This window comes from Falco punctatus (assembly GCF_963210335.1).
Source record: "Falco punctatus genome assembly, chromosome: 1".
Taxonomy (NCBI): Eukaryota; Metazoa; Chordata; class Aves; order Falconiformes; family Falconidae; genus Falco; species Falco punctatus.
In genome coordinates this window covers 88884039-88903342 of record NC_137580.1, presented here as the reverse complement: position 1 = coordinate 88903342, position 19304 = coordinate 88884039, and the positions used below count along the sequence as shown (strand labels likewise).

At 45.7% G+C, this 19304-nt stretch overlaps 1 protein-coding gene across 4 annotated transcripts in view; it reads left to right on the top strand.

Annotated features, from left to right (window-relative positions):
• Positions 1 to 306: 306 nt before the first annotated feature.
• ADORA2A (adenosine A2a receptor) overlaps positions 307 to 19304 on the top strand; it is a 28956-nt gene continuing 9958 nt past the window's right edge. Inside the window, exons 1-3 of one of the 4 annotated variants that reach the window (XM_080392623.1) lie at positions 307 to 581; positions 15681 to 15877; positions 16373 to 17268. In XM_080392623.1, the coding sequence (XP_080248749.1) occupies positions 16919 to 17268 (350 nt within the window). In that variant the 5' untranslated portion in view covers positions 307 to 581; positions 15681 to 15877; positions 16373 to 16918. The other 3 variants (XM_080392622.1, XM_080392621.1, XM_080392624.1) reach the window with 3 other exon arrangements.

The following is a 19304-nucleotide window of genomic DNA, read 5'->3' as shown; positions in this document are numbered from 1 at the left end:
CCTCTGTGTGTGGAGGCTGAAACTCGCTGGGGGGGGGTCCAGCCTGGAAAGAAGTGGGTGCTTGAAACAATGCGCAGAGAAAGCCCTCCTCTCTCTCCTCTCCTTCCCTCTGCTCTCCTGCTGTCATTGTATGCAGATCAACCACAGCGAAAGCCCGTTCCTGTCCCTTGCAGGTCCCTCAAGACACGGCCCGCGCTTCTCGCAGTCAGTGGCCATCTCCTTCGGCCGGTGCGCGCAGTCCCCGCTGGCGCCAAGCCCGCCGCGCCCCGCTTACCGCCGGCCGCCAGGTAACGCTGCCGGGCGCCCGGCTGCGGGCACCGCCGCTCGCTCGGCCTCGGCGGGGCTGCGGCCGCGGGACCCGCCGGGACCCACCGGGGCCGCTCCCGCCCCGCTCCGCCCTGCAGGGGGCGCCGCTGCCGCCGGCTCCGCGCCGCCGGGCTGCCCGTGTCCTGCTGCGGAGGGCGCCGCGGGGCGGGAGCGGCAGCGGCAGCGGGGCAGCGCCGGGCCGGCCGCCACCCCACACGCCTGCCGGGCGCGGCCGGAGCCGTGCGGAGCGGAGCGGAGCGGCGCCCCGAGGGCAGGTGGGTGATGCCGATGTCGCTGCGGCTGGGCTCCACGGTGAGGGGCGGCGGGTGCTCGCTGTGGCAGCGGTCGCGGCGGGCTGCGACTCTCGCCGCGCCGCTCTCTGCCGGTCGGGCGGTGCGGGCGGCCCCGCTGGTGCGTCCCGAGCGCGATGGGCAGCGGTCCCCGGAGCCGCTGCGGGCAGCGACTTCCTTCGCCGTGTTCGCCACGGCCCCGGTCCCTCTCCTGCCTCTCCCGCGAGTTTTGAAAGTGGCCGCCCGCCGCCCTCCCGGCGCTGCCTGGCCCCCCGCCCCAAGACGGGGGCAATTTTTCTTTACCACCGCTTTCCCCCGTCCCGGCTTGGATGGTTTTTCCACCGCGGAGCCGGCACTCGTCTGCAGCGTGCTGATTCCCAACTGTCAGTCCCTCGACACACCCCCACACTCCAAGATGTTTGCTCCACGGATCTTCCCTCAAACATCAAGCGCTGGACTTTGCCTCCCTGCACCCAGTCCTCCTCCTAGCTCTTCAGATGATATTTGTGCTTGTGCTTAATCATAAAATAGCGATTCCACAGGAGCACCCTGCATCCTGTAAACTTCTCTGTAGCATTTAACAAAGGAGCTTTTCCGCACACTTTGTAATCATGGTAAGGGAGAACAGGCAGGGACTGAATAGATGGCATTAAACCTGTGCGCGCTTTTACCTCATTCCTTGCCCCCTGAAAGCCCTGACCCTGACTCATCTTAGCCAAGCAACTGGAACAGCTTTTCAGCGGTGTCCTTTCTGCTGTGCCTGGGAGCTCGCTAAGCCTTGGTACCCAGCGAGTGCCTTAGTGGAACTACCAGGTACGGAGGGCCTAGCATCCCTGTGCTGGGGGGAGAGGGCAGATGAAGGGAACAGGCTGCCAGGTGCCAGTTGTCTCCAGAGCTGTGGGGAGGATGTGTGTGAAGGCTTTCTACCTTGGCACACAGGGCTCAGGGGCCCTGCTGGGGTAACCTGCCCTCTTGGAGGTGCAGGCAGTCCAACCTGGAAGAGTGCATTAGGCAGCAGGTGTGTTCTCGCTGCTGTGGCGTGTGCTGGTGTGTGATGCCCTCACTGGGGATGCTCCTGGGAGGAGATTTTCCTGCACGGTGGTTTGTGTGGTCTGAGAGTCTCCCAAAAGCACTATAGTTGCTTTAATGCCCTTTTATGTCCTGGTGCAGTGTGAGCACGGGGTGAGTTTCGAGTGCAGAGGTGTTGCAAGCTTTGCTATAGCTTGAAAGTAGTAAAGGTGGTTGAGCACCCTTTTCAAAACTGCCTTGGGCAGAGGCCCCGATGGAGGAGACAGAAAGGGTTAACTTAGAGAACAACATGACTCACTTAGTAAATAGCAGTTAATGGAATTGCTGTAAGTATTTAAAATTATTTTCCTAAGCAGATGGTCAACTATTAGATAACTTGATCTTTGGATGTATTTGTTTTCAGGTTTCTTATCAGGCTCGTAAGTCGCAGACCTATGTAACTCAAGAACTGTAGTAATTGCTAAATTCACCCTGCATGAGAGAAACTTAACAGAGAGAAAGCATGGCCAGCTCCTGCTGTTAGAGAGACACCCCCCAGAGTATGTTGCCCACGTGAAGTACAAAAAAATTAGATAAAGTGATCAACAGGGATGTGAGAAATATTTCAATTGAATTAGATCTGTGGAAGAAATACCATATTTCAAATCCCAATAAAAAAGTCAATATAAATATAATCACTTATCACAAAAATACTATGAAAATGAAATCCTGTCTAATGTGGCAAATGGATTCAATTCTGAATTAAACAGGAAAGCTATGAGCCTCTGAATTTGTAGAGAAAACATGTGGGTACAAACTGCAAACATGTATGTGTGTATATAAAATAGAAATGACCTATTCCAGGGTGTAGGGGGAGAAAAACAAAAAAAAAAAAAAAGAGGCAACCAGGTCTCCTTTTTAATGCTGATCATGTGTAAGTTTGTAATTTACACATGTACATAACCTGTTTTGCTTTCCATATGTATCTTTATACATAAAAAATAGAATCAGCATCATCCCGTGCCAGGTCAGGGGATGACAGCCCAGCAATGATGTTTTTAGGCTCTGTCCTTCTGTCAGTGGGTGCAAAAGGCACTAAAGATCTGAGCTGAAAAGCCTCCCGCCAGGTCTCCCATGTTTGCATTTCTATTTTTGCCGATATTTTAATAGGATGTTTCCGTAAGGGCTGCTGGCACTATTGCATTGTGATGTAATCAACTTTTGAAAGCTATTTATCTTTTTTGTTTAATCTTCAATAATGGATTTTATGTAGAGCCATGTGGTTAAGTCCTCTTAAGAACTACTGGGAGAAGCTCAGTCCAGCAGGAGATTTGGAGAGACTGTTTTGAATCTTCACTCTTCCTTTCGGTTATGTTTCTCTGAAGGGTCTGTGCTGGCTGGCCAAGTACATCCCCTTTGGTCTTGAAGCTGGTAGCTTTTCCATCTGGTGTGGAGGGAAAACCTCCCACTTTACCACTTCCTTTCTGCCTGGGTGACTGATGGCTATATGATTTCTCGTCTATACAGGATGCTTAAGGCTTCACAGATTTTCCACCAAAACACTTATTTTCACTATGCTTCAGCTCTTCGCTTTGGTTCGACATTTCCACCCACGTGAGATGGGACAAAGCGTAATGTGGCTAAGTGCTCTCTAAGTGTTCTGTGCAGCAGTGAGTGAGGTGTTTTCCATCCAAGGGCTTGTATCAGTATCTCTCTTGGTGTCCTGCAAAGTTTGTCCTTGTCTTCAGCTTGAACAGATTTTGAGCTCTTGTTATTAGTTCTTTCCATCTGAATTGGATGAATAACTCCAGGTCACTCTTGTGTGCTTTCCATCTGAAAATGGAGATGGGCATTAAAGCTTTCTTTTTTGTTGGACTCTAAACTAAAAACCAAGAGATCTTGAGCTGTGCATCAAGGAATCAGAGAGAATTCTCACAAGTCAATGGAGAGTTACTCCCCTCAACGGGGTCTGGTATTTAGGACCAGAAGGTTTGGTCGCTTCATGGATCAACTTAGTTTTGCATCAGTGCAGCTGAACAGCCTTGGTGAAGCAACTTGAACACAACAGCACCAGTTCCTTTCCTCCCTGCTCATTTTAAAAAGACAAAGTTGCCTACTTAATGAGATGCTTGTGTAGCTGAATATTGAGGGTTGGTCTGTTAGGGGTAAAAAACGGACAGGGCAAGAGGATCTGGGCAGATACACAGAAGGTGGTTTTAACCTCAGAAGGCTTGAGGTTCCTCTATAGAATTGAAAGATGCTTCCTCCCTCCCAAAGGTTGCATCTGTGTCAGGAATAATTATTGGTTGTATTGCACTTTTTTTTCCTGAAGTAAATCTCTGTAGATCAGAATGGACAGATGGCACATACAACACTCAGTTATGGAAAACATCCTCAGGAGGTTTTCAAGGTCATCTGATCCATGCCTCTGCCCAAAGGCTGGATCAGCTATGCTTTTGTTATTCCTGACAGCTATTTCTCCGTCCTGCTCCTAAAGACCTGCAGTAGAGACTCCTTACTTTCCTGGCATGCAGGAAACACCCTGGTATCCAGCTTAAAACCTCCTTTGCTGTAACTCAGTCCTCATCCTGGCCACACTGGGCAAACTACAGAGGAGCAGCAAAGAGTATTTAGAAGTGCTTCAGCAATGCAGGTATTTGGTAAATGTGGGTGAATAAAGGTGTGATCTCTGTCCCTCCTCAGCCTGTGTTCTGTAAGGAGCAAATCATATGAAACTTGGCTACCTTGTGCCTGCTATGACCAGAGATCCCTGACGGGGGGTGAGGTAGGTGGGCTGCACTACAGCTCTGTACGGTGATGCAGTTGCAAAGTCAGGATCAAGTTGTTTGGATAAACACAGCAATGAGGTTATGAAAAGAGCTGAAGAGCCACTAAGTGCTTAGGAGAGTTCAGAGAAAAGCCAAATGCAACAAGATGGCTTCTGTAAAACGTACATGTTCAGGGCGATTGCCGCTTTTAGGCAAAAGTGTTAACAGTGTTGCGGCATGTGTTTGAGTGCAAGCTTTGTCCCTTCCTGTTCAGGACGCCTGGGGCTTGATATGGGTGCTATAAAAAGACATCTAGTGCTATGTGAGACATCCTGGTGGGGCTGGCAGAGAATAGGATAGGACCTGAGGGAGGTGCGTGCCTTTCTGAAGTGACAACAGAAGCTCAGGTGATAGCTTAAAGCACTTCGGACTCACCATCACTTACATTTAAGCAACTAGCTCAAACCTTATCAGTTTAGTTTATAATTCGTTCTGGAGAAAGGATGCTTTTTGTCATTGGGCCTGTTGGTTGACTATTAAAACCAAAAATTACCAGGTAGCATAAAATACATTGTATCTTGTGTACAGTATATGCAAATGCCACTGTAGAAGATAACGCAAGAGCAGGAGTACTGGAGCCTCCAAGCCCACAAAGCAGCAGTAAATCTAGTGCCAGGAAGACCACACTTGAAATTTTACGTATGTTTTGGGGCTCTTGCTGATGTTTTTTTTATTTTTATTTTTTTTAAAGTTATACATCTCAAGCCCAAATAAATTAAGTACTTTGTTACAACTACAAATGCAGCAGTGAAAGGCAGGGCTTGGAAAGAATTGACAGCTACAAGACAAATTGCATTTATCTGAAATGATAAGTCAGAGGTTGCATGCAGGAGGTTTATCACTATCTGACAGGTAACAAGATAAAGTCCAGGTGTTACACAGGGATGTGGAAAGACCTGAAACAGGAATAAAGAATACTTTACATAGCATTTTTAGGGAACATTTGCAAACAATGCATCTCTGACAATGGAGAAGTTAGCGAGGAGTGAAACTTCTTGCTGCCATGGTTTGAGCCAGGGACAGGGGGAGGAAAAGGCATGCAGAGGATGAGGGAATCTTCCTGTCCTTCTCTGATAGGAGGAGAGGAAAGGGGGGTTTTCCTGAAGCTTTGGAGACGTGACAAATGACATGCTGGGCGCCTGTCTGTATGTTGATTAGCATTTGTGATTGCACTCAAATCCAGGGTGGAAGGCACTCAGGCATTCTCAGGAGGCCCCTAGTACTTGCAGATTGGGGCTGTTTTATCTGCTGGCTAGCTGAGATACAGTGTTCTCTGTCTTCCTGTCCCTTGTGTTTATCCCAGGTGACACTCACAGCGACAGTTGTGGCTCCTTGTTCAGCAGCTCTTCAAGGAGGGCAGGAGAGGGATTGTTCACTGGTGGAGCCATGCAAAGCTCAGCTGAACCTGAGCCAGCGTCAGCTGGGGGTCATGTCTGCGTATCTCCTGGGTAGAGTCCCTCACACGTTTGAGTGAGTAATGCTGCTGAACAGAGGGAAGTGCAATTTGGGCTCATTCCGCTCTTCTAAAGCATCCCTTTGGGACCAGTGAAGCTTGCACTATTTTCCCTATTAGAAGTTTCTTTCTTCATTAAGTATTCAGACCTCAGATTCTCTCCCATTTTTCTCTTGGTTTTGCTGCTTTGGAGCTACTTTGTTTTGGTTTTAGACTATCGTGTTCCTCTCTCACTTCTTGTTGTGTCGTTGTCGTCTCCGCCCCCTTCCCCCCCCCCCCTTATATTTTTTCGTATTATTAGGAGAGCATATGTGTTTCTGCTGTCTTTGCCTGTTCTGTAATGTTGGCCTGTTACCTGTATCCCCCTTCTTGTCCTGGGGAAGTCCTCTACAAACTGACCTACCATTTCGGTTATTGAGGTTTCCCCAGAATAGGATTGTCAGGTCCTGGTATGAATCAGTTGTTGAGGTTAAGAAGTAAAGGGAAGTAGGATGTTAAATATCATATTCTGTGGTGATAACAACTTTGGTTTCAGTATGAGATCCATATACTTGAGCACAGACTGGGATTTTCCATAGGAAACATTCCCCAGGATAAAAGACAGCTAAGAGATATATGGCTCTTTAATATGATCTTCAGAAGAGAGACACGTGATTGAAATTTATTTGAATAATTACAGTTTCCATATACGTCTGATCCACAGATCAGTGCCCAGGTTCAATGGGATGATGGAAAATAACATCAGACAGACTTGGGCTGGCACCAGCACCATTACAGTTCCTGAAGCATGTACAAGGAAGCACGCTGACTTTTTAAATGTTTCTTAAATGTTCTGCAGCCTGGATTTTTGGCAAAAAATGACCTGTGCTAATGGCTACCTGGTTAGGGATTCCTTAAAATATCCTGATTCCAAAAAGTGCTTCCCTCCCAGAAATCAGGCCTCTTTAGCTGACCCTGTTAAGACTGAGGCACCCAACTTTGTCAAACACCTAAAAAACATTAATCTTTTGTTTTATGTCACCCTGCGTCTTGCCAAATGCTGGTGCAAGCTCTGCTTCACCAGTATGATTCATTTAGGGTTATAACATGGGTAGACATAGAGGATTCTGGAGGATTCGATGTAGTTATGTGATTCTTTTTCTGTGGTACAGCTGTGTGGTGTCAGCTCTTGCAGGATATAGAAAGACAAGAAACCATATTCATGGGCTGAAGACTGAAAAGAGGATTCATTGACAGGTTTTGTAGTCTTTCCTACCCCATTCCTAAAGTGAAGTCTTCCTTTTCCACTGTGTAGCCACAGTACAGCCTAGCTGTATGATTACTGCAGGCAAGAGATGAACACAGTCCACTTGGGAGAAACAACCCTAAAGTCTTGGGGATGTCTGTTTTGGGCACCTTCCTGGGATCCATCTGTGTTTGACTAACATCTTTTGTGTTTGGAGTCAAATGCCACGGTCCCTAAGGAATTCACACTGTGAATCTTCTTTGGTTTATCCTTGTTCAGGAAGGTGTGAGGATCATGGTTGTCATGCGTTTGAGAAGTGATTGCAGGTGTTGTTTACAGTTGCAGCTTTTTGTGATCTCTTACTGTGCAAAACCTGTAAAATATGTTTTCATAAGGGAAAAAGGCCTCTTCCCAAGTGCGGTAGAAGCATCTCTATTGATGTGGGGTACTTGCTGCTGCTCTCTTTGCCTCTCTTTGCCTTTCTGCTTCCTCTGGACAAGCACACTCACTCATAAACAGCTGGCAAGTCCAGTAATATGTTTTCTAAAGTGATTTGTGAATGGCTACTGGTTCTCCAGTGCAATGGTTTGATGTAGAAGGGGAGAAACCAATGACTGATGACATTTTCACCAGCAGTTGGGTGCTCTCTACTCCAGAACATCAGTGTCTCTGGCCTGAGCAGTCAGAGGAGGAAGCGGGCAGAGTTAGCAGGCAGTTACTTGAAAGCGGATGTGCTTTTACCACAGCACTAGGACTTAAGAAATGAAGGAAGGACTTTGTTAGAGTCCTCAGAGCACTGGCTAAATGCTGAGACTTTGGGATCAGTAAGCAGTGACATTGGAGACTTCTTAATAAATTGGATTATAATTAGGGACTTGGAAAAAAAAGTAAGTCACTAAGTACCTCTAGAGAGGCTTGTATTGGCATGGATGACTGTGATAGTGAAAATGTAAGTCACTTTGCAGGAGTGACAGAAGTATGGTGCAAGTCCTAGCAAGGAGAAGAGGGAGGGACAAAGTAAGGGTATGTGGCCTTGAGACATCAGCAGAGCATCAGCACCTCCTTATCCACAGAGGGTGGCAGAGTCCTGAAAATTCTTAAATAACTTTGAGACTGAGACAGAAATGCTAACAGGATGATGAGCTGTGACACAGGGCAAATAAGCATTAGCAAGTCAGGATGAGTACCTTAAAAAATGGAAGAGGGAAAGTTGCTGGAAACAAACTACGGAGGAAGAAAAATTTTTCTTGTGGCTTTTCCCTGCTTTTGGGATGAAATCACATCACCAGCTTTGTCACGCTGTCCAAATGCATTTTCACTGGTAGCTGATTGACAATCTGAGGTGAAACCAGTTGAATGAAACATACTGGTGCACAGCCTGGGGGTGCAAGGGGCCAGGGCATGCCACAGGGCATGGGAGGAAATAGCGTTTCTTGCATTGGCCGAAAATCAGCCAGTATTGCAAGGCACAGGGAGCACGTGGTCAGTCTCTGTCGTTGAACCAGCCAGCAGTAAACAGCCGGTAGAGAGCCAACGGCAGGCAGTGAGGTGCGCTGTGCAGGGGCAGAGGGAGGGGCGGCTCTGGGGGTGTTCAGATGGGCTCTGTGGATTCCATGTCAGCAGGGCAGGCTCTGTGGAGTTTGGGCCGAGTGCTGCTGCTGTGTCACTGCTTACACTGATAAGAGAAGGGAGCAAGTTGAGGAGGAAGGATATGATGAGCTATGTTAGCAACCCAATGGCGGCCTCACTGCTTTTCATACTGTGGGTGGGTATGAGTCAAACCACTTGGGTGGTAATGGGAGCTTCATGGTGAGTCCTCAGTAATAACCCTTGCTCAGAGGGGTCAGCTATGAGCCATGGATGAGCTAATGCAGTGAGCCAACTTTGCTTTGGCTCAGAGCAGGTAGAATTTGCTCATCTCTGTTCAAGTTGTACAGTGCCTTCATCAGGATAGGGAAGGGCAGCTGGGGAATCATTTTAAGTTACATGGAGAGAGATGGGAAGATTTATATTCCTTCTACTGTAGAAGACAGCATGTTGGTGTAGACCTGGTACAACAGCATTCCCTGCACTGAGGTAGGGTGAGTTTTTTGTTTTACTGGCAGAGCTTATGCAAGCACTGCTTGCAACCTGCAGAAGGACAGTGCTTGGAGGAGAGAGAGCAGGGAACACAAGACCTGGTGGAAAGCAAACCTGTAGTCAGAGAAGGCAAATAGGCTTTGGGAACAACTGGATAAAAATGCAGGAAAACACACAGATATACCCAATTCTCAACTGCCTCTCTGGAAACTTCATCTAGAAATGAGAGGTGAAGTTACATCTGGAGAGAAGTCTACGCCATTATTTTAAAAATATACCAGAATGGATGCATTAACAATATGATAAATATTTTCAGAGCACATTCCTCCCTTGCCTGTATTCCTCAGTGGGTCACCTCTTCTTGATATCCTGTTTCCTCATTTCTCTTATTTTGTTCTTGAAGGAAATGCTCCTTATGTATGAACACAGCTGGCTTTAGGAGGACTGTGGGGAGGCAAAGTTTGCTTTTGAGTTCTTCCCTCACACAGGAAAGGAAAACTGGCTCCTCAGAGACATTGTGGACGATATTGGCAGTAGTAACTTGTTTCTGGCCATGGTACATGGTTTTAATTATGCTTTCTTACATGTCTGTCTTATGAAAGCTTGGCCAAATGCTCCATTTTTGATTTTTGGAAATGCCGCTGTAGGTCAACATCATCAGTCCTGGATACAAATGGTTTGCTCAAAAATCCAGCATGTTTCTGTGCCTTTTGGCAATATATCATGATGCTTGCTGCCCAGTGAGACTTTTCTCTAGTAAGCACAGGGGAACCTTTTCCCTTTTGTTTGTTTGTTTGATCTCGCTTATTTAACTGCTGGTCATTCAGCCTTACTTAGTTTTGCCCTCCCTGGCTTTTTGTGACCATTAGAATAGGAATAATTACTGTGAGGGTTTTTTTTCTTGCTTTTAAACATTTATAACATCCACTTAGGAAAAAAAAATGGTCAAATGTGTTCTGTTTTAGTCTTCTCTTCCGCTACTACAATAAAAATTAATCCAATTCTAGCACTTGGGGGGCAGGAGGCAAAGCTGCAATATTGGTTTTGCATTAGCCATTCCTGTTAGCCAGCCCATCTGTGTTATGATCTTTGCTTGTTGTCCAGTGGGGGTTTTGGGCATTTTTGTCTTGTGATTTTTATATGGGGTATACACAGGAGAAGAGACACAGGACAGGCTTGAAAGGTATGATTTTATTATGCTTTTTGTTTCTGTCACTGCTGCAGTGATAACGGGTGTCTCTAGTAGTCCTCTAGTTGATAAAGACTTCACACCCCAATTCACCGTGCTTGTTCTTGCTGTGACTATAGCCTCCTTTTTTGGCCTGGACTGCAGCAGAGACAGAAATGTCAAACAGAAATGTTGTCCCCCTTCCCCATTTCTGAACTGACAGATGAAGATCAGGGGCAGTACAGATCTCTGAAGAGCCATTTCTTTTGCCTTTCACAAGTATGTGGAGTGAAGATTTTAAGTCTTGGAGGGCTGCTGCTTTCCTGTACAAGGAGGTGATACCAAGTTTAGCAAAGCTGAAGCCCTCATTTTACTCATAATTTCTGGAGAATATGCAAAGCCAATCCAGAAGCCTTGTTACCCCACTGTAGGGTTTACACTGGCGGAAGACTTCACTCCCCAAATAGAGACAAACTCTGTGCTTCGAAAGATCCTTGGCCACGCATTTTTTGCAGTCAGAGTGTCAGTGACTCAGTTGATGTTTTGAATAAAGTCTGAAGGGTCAAACTGCCATGTGGAGCCCCTTGATAAAAAAAGGATTTCCAGGCATCACCACGTTCTTCACTTGTATGGGTGTCCACACAGGCAGGTGTGCAGGACATGGGGCATCTGTAACTTCAGGGAAGGTTGAGGGAAACTGCAAGTGCTCCAGGTACCTGAAAACCTAGAGCATGGTTTGCTGATCATTTTGCCTGCTTTGTTTCACTTGTATCCTTTGTTAACAAAGAGCAATCTAGAGGGAAATAGTCTATTATTAATATTTAATTTCCTCCTATTACTGTAAGCAGATGACCTAAAAGATCATTTAGCCAGCAGCCAATAATAAAGCAAATAGGGGGAACCAGAAAAAGTATGTCTTGTTTAGATGGGTAATGCGTCCTTCCTCCTCTCTTCCCTGCTCCACCCAGCCACATCTCTTCATCCTTTGATAGGAAGCAGGAGTGAGGATGCTCTCTGGCACCATCAAGTGCACTGGCTTCATGTGAGCAGTCAGAGGCAGGGGAAGCTGCTCTATGTGAAGTGTTCATAAAATACTGAACTTTCGAAAGGAAACTATTGAGCAACTCAGAAAAATGCTACTGCTGCCTTCCCTCTCATTCTCCCTGAAAGGAGAGCTGTTCTCATTGTTTTACAGCCTGAGTTGTTTTGCAAATTTGTGTACTGCCTCTGAGCAGATCGGTTCATTTATTGTGACTTGATCCTCTAAAGCAATGGGGAGAGCCAAAATTTCTTAGTCTTTGATTTGAAAGATAGGGAAATTCTCTTTGAGCTGAAGGGATTTCAAAGAGAGGATAAAAACTGACAAGCATCTCCCCCTCCAGGCTTTGGAAAGTAGGAAACAAATTATTTAGCAGCACCAATTTTTGCTCTTACAGCCATGTGTGAATTCAAGGGTTTTCCCTCAGGGAGTTAGGTAATCTGTATGTGGCTGGTACCTGAGAAGGGTCATGTTGTCAAGAGGAGATGCTAGATTGTGATCTTTGGAATGAGCCTTGATGAAGACTCCCCTGGCCTCGTGAGCTGCCTGCTGCTCTGCTTACCCCATCCTAAAGCAGACAAGTAGAAACCAATCTTCTCTGGAGCCCGGGGAGGCGGCAGCCTGTCACTTTTGTGCCCACAGACTGTCTTGGGTGCCCTGAGGGCTGCTGATCCCCTAGAGATTTTGCTGGTATCTGTGAGTAGCTGTCAAAACTGAAGTGTCACAGACATTGTCATATGTGTCAGCCTGGCATGCGGAGCAGAGGGCTTCTTCCCTGTACCAGTGTGGCAGAGTGTGGGCATCCAAAACTGGGATGCCTGAGCTGAGCCTGAAGGGGCCAAGAGCAGGAAATGAGCTTGTTTGAGGTGGGGGATGTGAACCAAGCAGTGGCCAAGGGCTCGCCTTCATGCTTTGGGTGCTCAGGAGAGAGAAGGGGCAGCACCTTAGTCCAAAGCCAACTGGAGATGCCAAACAAAAGCTTGCTTGGGCTCCGGTGCTGAATAGCTTCATGGGAACGTGCTGTTCAGATGCTTTATTGAATTTTCAAGGAGCAGTTTTTCATTGGGGCTGAAATATGAGAGAGAACAGAGTGTTCCAAGTCACTAAAAATGAACAGAGCAACAGCTTTACAGGTTCGTGAGTGGCAAAAAAAGGTTTATTTAATAATGGGGCAAAGACTGGAACATAGCCCAGGGTATCAAGAAGGAATTAATCCAATTAACAAAATAAAACATGGGCTTAAGAAGAAATACTAATTGTAGCTGTCCAGCAGGTTGTGTGATACAGGTTATTTTTCTTAAGCTTCAAGAAGCCTGCAGTATTGATCCCTCAAGGGCCTGAGATGTTAAATATACCACTTCCCCGGTGAGTAAAACTGATTGTTAATTAATTTTGTCGTGTCAGACCTGGTTGCGGAGCCTTTGGATCTTGCATGTAGTAGATAATTCTAAAATAAATTTTGTATTGCCTCTGGATACATGTCTTCTTCTCCAGGTGGTCTGTATTTCATTTTGTCCCTGTGCAGTAAATTTCTAACCTTATGAGCAGAAAGACTGAGCCTGTTCTTTTTTAAAAGCAAGTTGCAAATACTTCTACAGTTAATGATGTGTTATCACGTTGGGTGAAAGCTATAGTGGGCTGACACTGTGAGAGATGAAGATGATGAGATGAGCGAGTTCAGGTTGAACATGTGAACCTCCCAGGTTGTGGCATCTTCTGTAAGTAGCAGGTGAGGCCTCTGATGTGCCGGAGTTGTGTGGCTAATAACTGCATTTTCTAATGTCAGTGGCAACTGCAGAAGCACTGGTGCTGAAGAAGACACAAAATGCTGATTTGTCGGGGCTGGGACACCTGCTCAGCTCCAGTCATCTCTCTTCTGAGATATGCTGGCTCTGCAGAACTCTCTAAGGGTTTTCCAGCCCGTCTGAGAGCAGAGGATTGGAAGGACATGTTGTCCTGTCCTGGCATAACATCTCACAGATTGCTTCATAATAAATGGCTAGGGCTTGGGTTGAAGAATCAGGCCACTGTTTGTGAGGCGGGGGATAGTAAACAAGGAACTAAACAAATTCAGAGATAAAAAATTCAAATTTACCATCAGACCATGAAACAGTTGAAGTAGAAAGTTAAAAGCTCTGTTGTGTCAGAAAACAGTAAGTGATGGGGTCATTAAACTTCCTATTCCAGCACTGTGCTTTTTCAGGATACGTGCAGAGCTGTAGGCGATTCCAGTTTTGTCTTTGTGCTGAATGATTAGTATATGGGGGAAAGACTATCCGAGTAATTTCACTTCGATCCTCTTCACTGAGGTGTATGTGGTATGAATATGAGGGGCAAGAACAACGTAGCAGGACTTTAAGTAGATCTCAGCGTCAGGTTTAATGTGACCAGTTCTCAGGCTGACTCCTTTCAAAAACCAGTTACTTCAGTTCTTTTGACTTCATCTCAGAGTAACTTGTCAGGGTGTTTATGGTGGTTTTATTTTACATAGCAGTTGTTTTGGCCCAAGGATGTCACAGTAGTTTGTTAGTTTTTTCTTAATTTGTTGTGCCAATGGAGTTTGGTCAGGAGCTTGACGTGCATGGAAACATGTGAGAATGTTCAGAAACAGAGGGGTGTATGCTTCCTGCTCCATGGCCAGAGTATTACCCCCTCACTGTCTTACTGCCGTGATGCCAAGGGACATGGGAGCTTGCACCCACTTCAGAGCCTTCAGGCACAGCCATGTGTCATACCCCTGACAGGCGCACACACTGTCTGTCTCTTAACAGGCCTGTTTTGCCCACTGTTTCCCTTGTTTGGTTGGGTTTTTAATTCCTACCAACTTTTGCCTGTCCTGTTTTTCCCCTTTCTTGCTCACACACATGCAAAAAGCACTGTTTATTTTTCATCTTGTCCTTTCTGTTTTCTCTCCCTCCAGATTTTCTTTATTTCTATCTTATATTAATTCTAATCCCTGGAAGCCAGGCTGGGAGGGGTTAGCTTCCAGCATCACTGCCTTGAAACGAACCTATTGGGATTTGTAATGGACAGTCAGATGTTAGCAGAGCGATGTAGGAGCGTATTACTGACATCCCTGAAATTCAAGAAAGTGGAAGCAATCTTCAGGTCAGCAAAAAAGCAGAGTTTGTACTAAAGGAAGATAGGCAATACAGAGACTTCTTGGGGTTTTTTTGTTCTTTAGAAAAGATTAAATGGATGATTTTTATCTTCCTTTTAACAGCTAGATCACAAACTAGTATCTTCTGTTGATTTCTTCCACACAAACCAAACCAAACACATAGACAAGATTGCTGAAGGTGGAGAAAAAGCTAGGTCTTTGAACCACGTCCAAACCACCAAGAATCATTCACTTTCCTTTCAAATGCAGCATTAGCAATAGAGCTCTAAATCAATGAAAGGTCTAAAATTAGATTATATTCCTGAGATCAGATGTGAATCACAAGTTAATCATATTTTCTTTTATTATCACTGTCTTTACCCTTTTATTTTATCCTGAGAAATTAGGTTTCTGACTTGAAAACTGAGTAAACTGTGAAGGCATGAAACTCTGCTGGGTTGGACCATACTAAATCACCTGTGGAGGGAGCCCCAAAAATCTTTTGGTTTGGAGGTTCATGTTGCATCCAAAACTGAGCTCAAGTGATTTATCAGTTAGTGCAGTGTGTCCCTCTCTTCCCCAGCCCTCTGATGTTTCAAGTAGCTGTTTTCTTAAAGTAATGAGAAAATATTGCTGCAAAATCTTGCTAAAAAAGATTAAAAACACCCTCTGGAAGTGACAGGGTAGGACAGCAAACAGTTTATCTCTTGACTGTGGTGCAAAGCTCAGGGAACTGTATTCTTCATTGCTATATTTTTAGCTGAAACTGTGGTGAAGTGCTCCCATGTCTGAAAGCAGAGGTACAAGATGACCTGCAAGTTCAGTGTGCGAGTGAAGCTTGCAGGCATGTAGGTGGTATGTATCTTGTTCATATGAAACAGCAGCTGTAGGGACTATGATTCCTTGCAAGCAGCACCAGCTTCAGTCCTAGATTTGTGTGGATGATAACTGCAGGAACACAAATGTATACTTGAGAGATGATGTTGGTATTTGTGCCTATGTGTGTGTTTCTAGGGGAAGTGTATGTTGCTGGATGTGATTCTGGCTGGTTGTAGTCAAAGAATGATGCTGACCTGAATCTGTAGATGCAACAAGCACTATGGGCAAGACAATGGCAGGTATAATGGATAAATTGTTTGCTTATAGGATAAAGATTTATGTGAACAAAAATTATGGTGTTGCAGGAGGGGAACCTGCAGAGACCCTTGCAGAGTATATGTACTCGGAGAAAAAATCCTTGAAGATGTCACTGTCTGACATACCTCAAACTATTCTCCCTGCTGGTGATCGTGTTCCAGTATCTGTGCACTTGAGGGAAAGACTAGGTATGGCCACAGAGTGGTGACCACACGCCAGCAACATAACCCCCATATGAATGAAGGTTCCTGTCATCGCGGAGCAGCGTATTTGTGCAGCACACTTTTGTGTCAAAATACACAAGGGTGGGCAGCACCTGATGGCTCAAGTCTTGTGTTTGTGATCGGAGGGAGACAGGTGTATGTAAGGAGGCTCCTCCACCTTTCCTCCCTGCAGCCACAGCACTTGCCAAGGCATAATTAGTGGGGCTCTCATGTTTCAGGGCAGACTATCGAGCAGCTGCTGAAGTGCCAGCTCGGTTAGTAGCATGGAAAACAAAATGTCCCTTGTTTCTCATCACCACTGTGAAATACTGCCTTCCTGAACCTTGGGGTTGGCTCTGCAGCTTTCAGGATAGACAAAATGTGAGATTTTTGCCAATGATGTATTCTTCTAGGTCTGTTTAATATCCATTATCAATTTAATGTGCCACTTTAATGAGATTTTGCTTTTCCCATCTCCTCCACAGAGCTGATTACTTAGCGTATGTGGTCGGTGTTTGGTTTGTGTTTTTTTTTAGAGGAAACTACAAGTGAAGAAGTTGAATGTTTGCTTCAGCTAAAGAGACGATTTCCCAAGTCCTAGTGGGAAAAGGTGAAGAAGAGAACCAGAAGATGTTGCTAGTAGGTATGTACATGACAGGAAGCCATGACTAGCACCGTGATTGTCACAGGAAAGAAAAAGTCACAGCCGACGTGATGCTACCATAAAATACAGTTTCTGTGTCATGTTGCCTGCTGGACTTTGTGGCCTGGGGAGCAGTGTATGTCTATGTGAGGTAATCTCCTGTCCATTCATCTGCTGGAGTTTGAATTATTCTGCATCTGGTTAATCCACTTTGCTGGAGTTGGCAAGCCCTGTTTGTTTTTTTCTTGGCACCCACTACTGTAAAGATCATGAACAGCTATGGGGAGAAAAGGGGGTGTGTAAGCAACCTTCACTGGCTGGCAACAGAGTCCTCTTCAGCCCCCAGGCAGCTTTGAGGTGTCTTGACTCTTCAGTGCTCTGCAGATATGAACGCTGAGCTTTTCTGGCACGTTCTCACATCAGCCTGGTCGTTCTCACCATGCTAGTACATGGGAAAGAAGACTTCCTCTCAGATGTAGCTTACATCATCCTGGAACTGGTCATTGCAGTGCTGGCCATCCTGGGGAACATCCTGGTCTGCTGGGCAGTCTATTTGAATAGCAACTTGCAGAACGTCACCAACTATTTTGTGGTGTCCCTGGCTGCTGCTGACATTGCCGTGGGTGTGCTGGCAATCCCCTTTGCCATCACCATCAGCACTGGCTTCTGTGCCTTCTTCTATGGCTGCCTTTTCATTGCCTGCTTCGTCCTGGTCTTGACTCAGAGTTCAATCTTCAGCCTCCTCGCTATTGCCATTGACAGAATCATTGCGATCCGCATACCCCTCAGGTAAGCATGGATTGGGCTGGGTGGGTGGAGCGGGGCTAGGGTGGGGAGGGATGAACATCATTAAAAACAGCATATCTGGAGATGAATTGAGGGAGGAAAAGTTAAACGAGGATCAGCACTTTTCCTGTTGTAATTTGAAAAAAAATATTCTAGGTCTTGAAGGCTGCCTTGGCTGCTGGATTTTCTGGTCGCTTCTTTTACCAGTTCCTTCTCTGTCTTCACATGGTGTATGCCCGTGGCATTGCAGCAGGGCTGCCTAGGAGCTGCCATTCCATATGTAGACAGGATCATGCGGTCATCTCAATAACCTGTGCTCTGAGCTGCAGCCAACAGCACCAGAAGGATCGCTGTGGGAAACTGGAGCTAAAGCAACACGTGGTGGAGGGCAGAAAGGGGTGGAGGTCAATTTGTCTCCTTCCCTGCAGGGAGAATGGGGGACTCTGCCTGCAGCGGTAGCAGCAAAGTTGTGGAGAGTGTGGATGGGGGTTTTCTCTTGGGGGCCCATTAAATGTGGAGGGAGGAGAAGCAGCAGGCTATGAAGAAATGGGCCTTAAGGAAGATTTGGACTAGCTTGGGCACTGCCTCTGGAAGCAAGGCAGGTATTAGGGCAAGGCAGAGGCTTGTCTCAGCCCAGACCTGCAGATGGTTATTCTGTGGTCTCTGGAGTTTAAAGGAAGAAAAGGTCATTTCAGTATCGGAGCTTGAAAGCTGAACATGACAAGCTACTACCTTATGTGCAGCTAGGGAGGCTGATGTGGGACAAGGGGAAGTTTTGCATCATGAGCAGTGGCTGCTACTCAGTTTTCCAGAAGCATGTTGTTGTGATGGGACATAACTGACCATGGGTTCAAAGCAGAATTTTGTTTTGTGGACTGGCTTTGAATGCTTCCAAGTCATTCAGTAAGCTCGAAAGATGTAAAGGAAGCCCTGGGAGAGGCCAGTGCTGGCGAAGTGTAGGAGTCTCCTTCCTTCCTGTCTTGTCCTTAGGAGGATGCAGCACACTGTCAGAAATGGAAAGACTTGCTTCCTATCGTGAACAGCAAACGTGACTGCAAAAATGGAACAAGTTTCTGATTGTTGTGCTCTCAAGTTTGAGTTTTTGGACATCCTCGCTCCTGTTGAGCTTAAATCACTTGTGTTGATCTGTGCAATATAGGTTTGTCTCATGTGAATACTTTGGCCATCCAGCACTTAGATCAATTAACACAAACCTCCCATTCAAAAATAGAAAGCATTCTTTTCCCTAGAGCTGCAGAAATTACCTTTCCATGTGGACCAGTCCAGCACAGTCTTTCCTGAAGCTTTGCCTCAGCAAGCTTGTACTGCTATAACATTATTGTTAATTGTTGGTTCCCAAACCTACAGCCATACCTGTTAACAGCAATCTACTTTTGATGTAGTTGTAAGGAGTAGCTATTTGATTCCATTATGGAGAAAACTCTATTAATATTAGTTACCTATAAATTGGACTGTTTCCACTTTTCTACAGTTCTACATGTAGATGTTTTCAGTTTATAAACCAAAATAATGATAAATGGTACAAAGAAACATATGTAGAGTAGACCTCGTGAGCTTGCCTCCAAAGTTATTTTGGGATTGCTAGTGTCTTTTATTCATCTCTCATGAGCTAACTCTGAAGACTTTTGCTGACGGTTTAAGCACACTTATTGCTAGAAGATGACTTGCCAGGAAAAGGATTTTAAAAATCTGGATTTCTGCCCATATTTGGGGTTATCACTGCAACTATATTGTCCTGAAATTTTAATTTCCTGGAATAGCCAAGGTAAAGAGTCTTTTAGCAAAATCAGACTTCATCAGTGCTGGGCATGGTACTGGTTCACTATTTTGTTTTTGAAAAAACAGAGCACGTCCTTGTCCACCCTAGAAACAGCGGAGTTGATTGGATGCAGATACCCACAGGTAGATCCATGTGTTCTCCCCCTCCGTGTCCTCTGCTGGTTTGTCCTTTTACAGTAGAAGTGAAGAACCTGTCAATTGTGTTTCCCCTTAAGAATTTATGGATGAATAAGCATTAG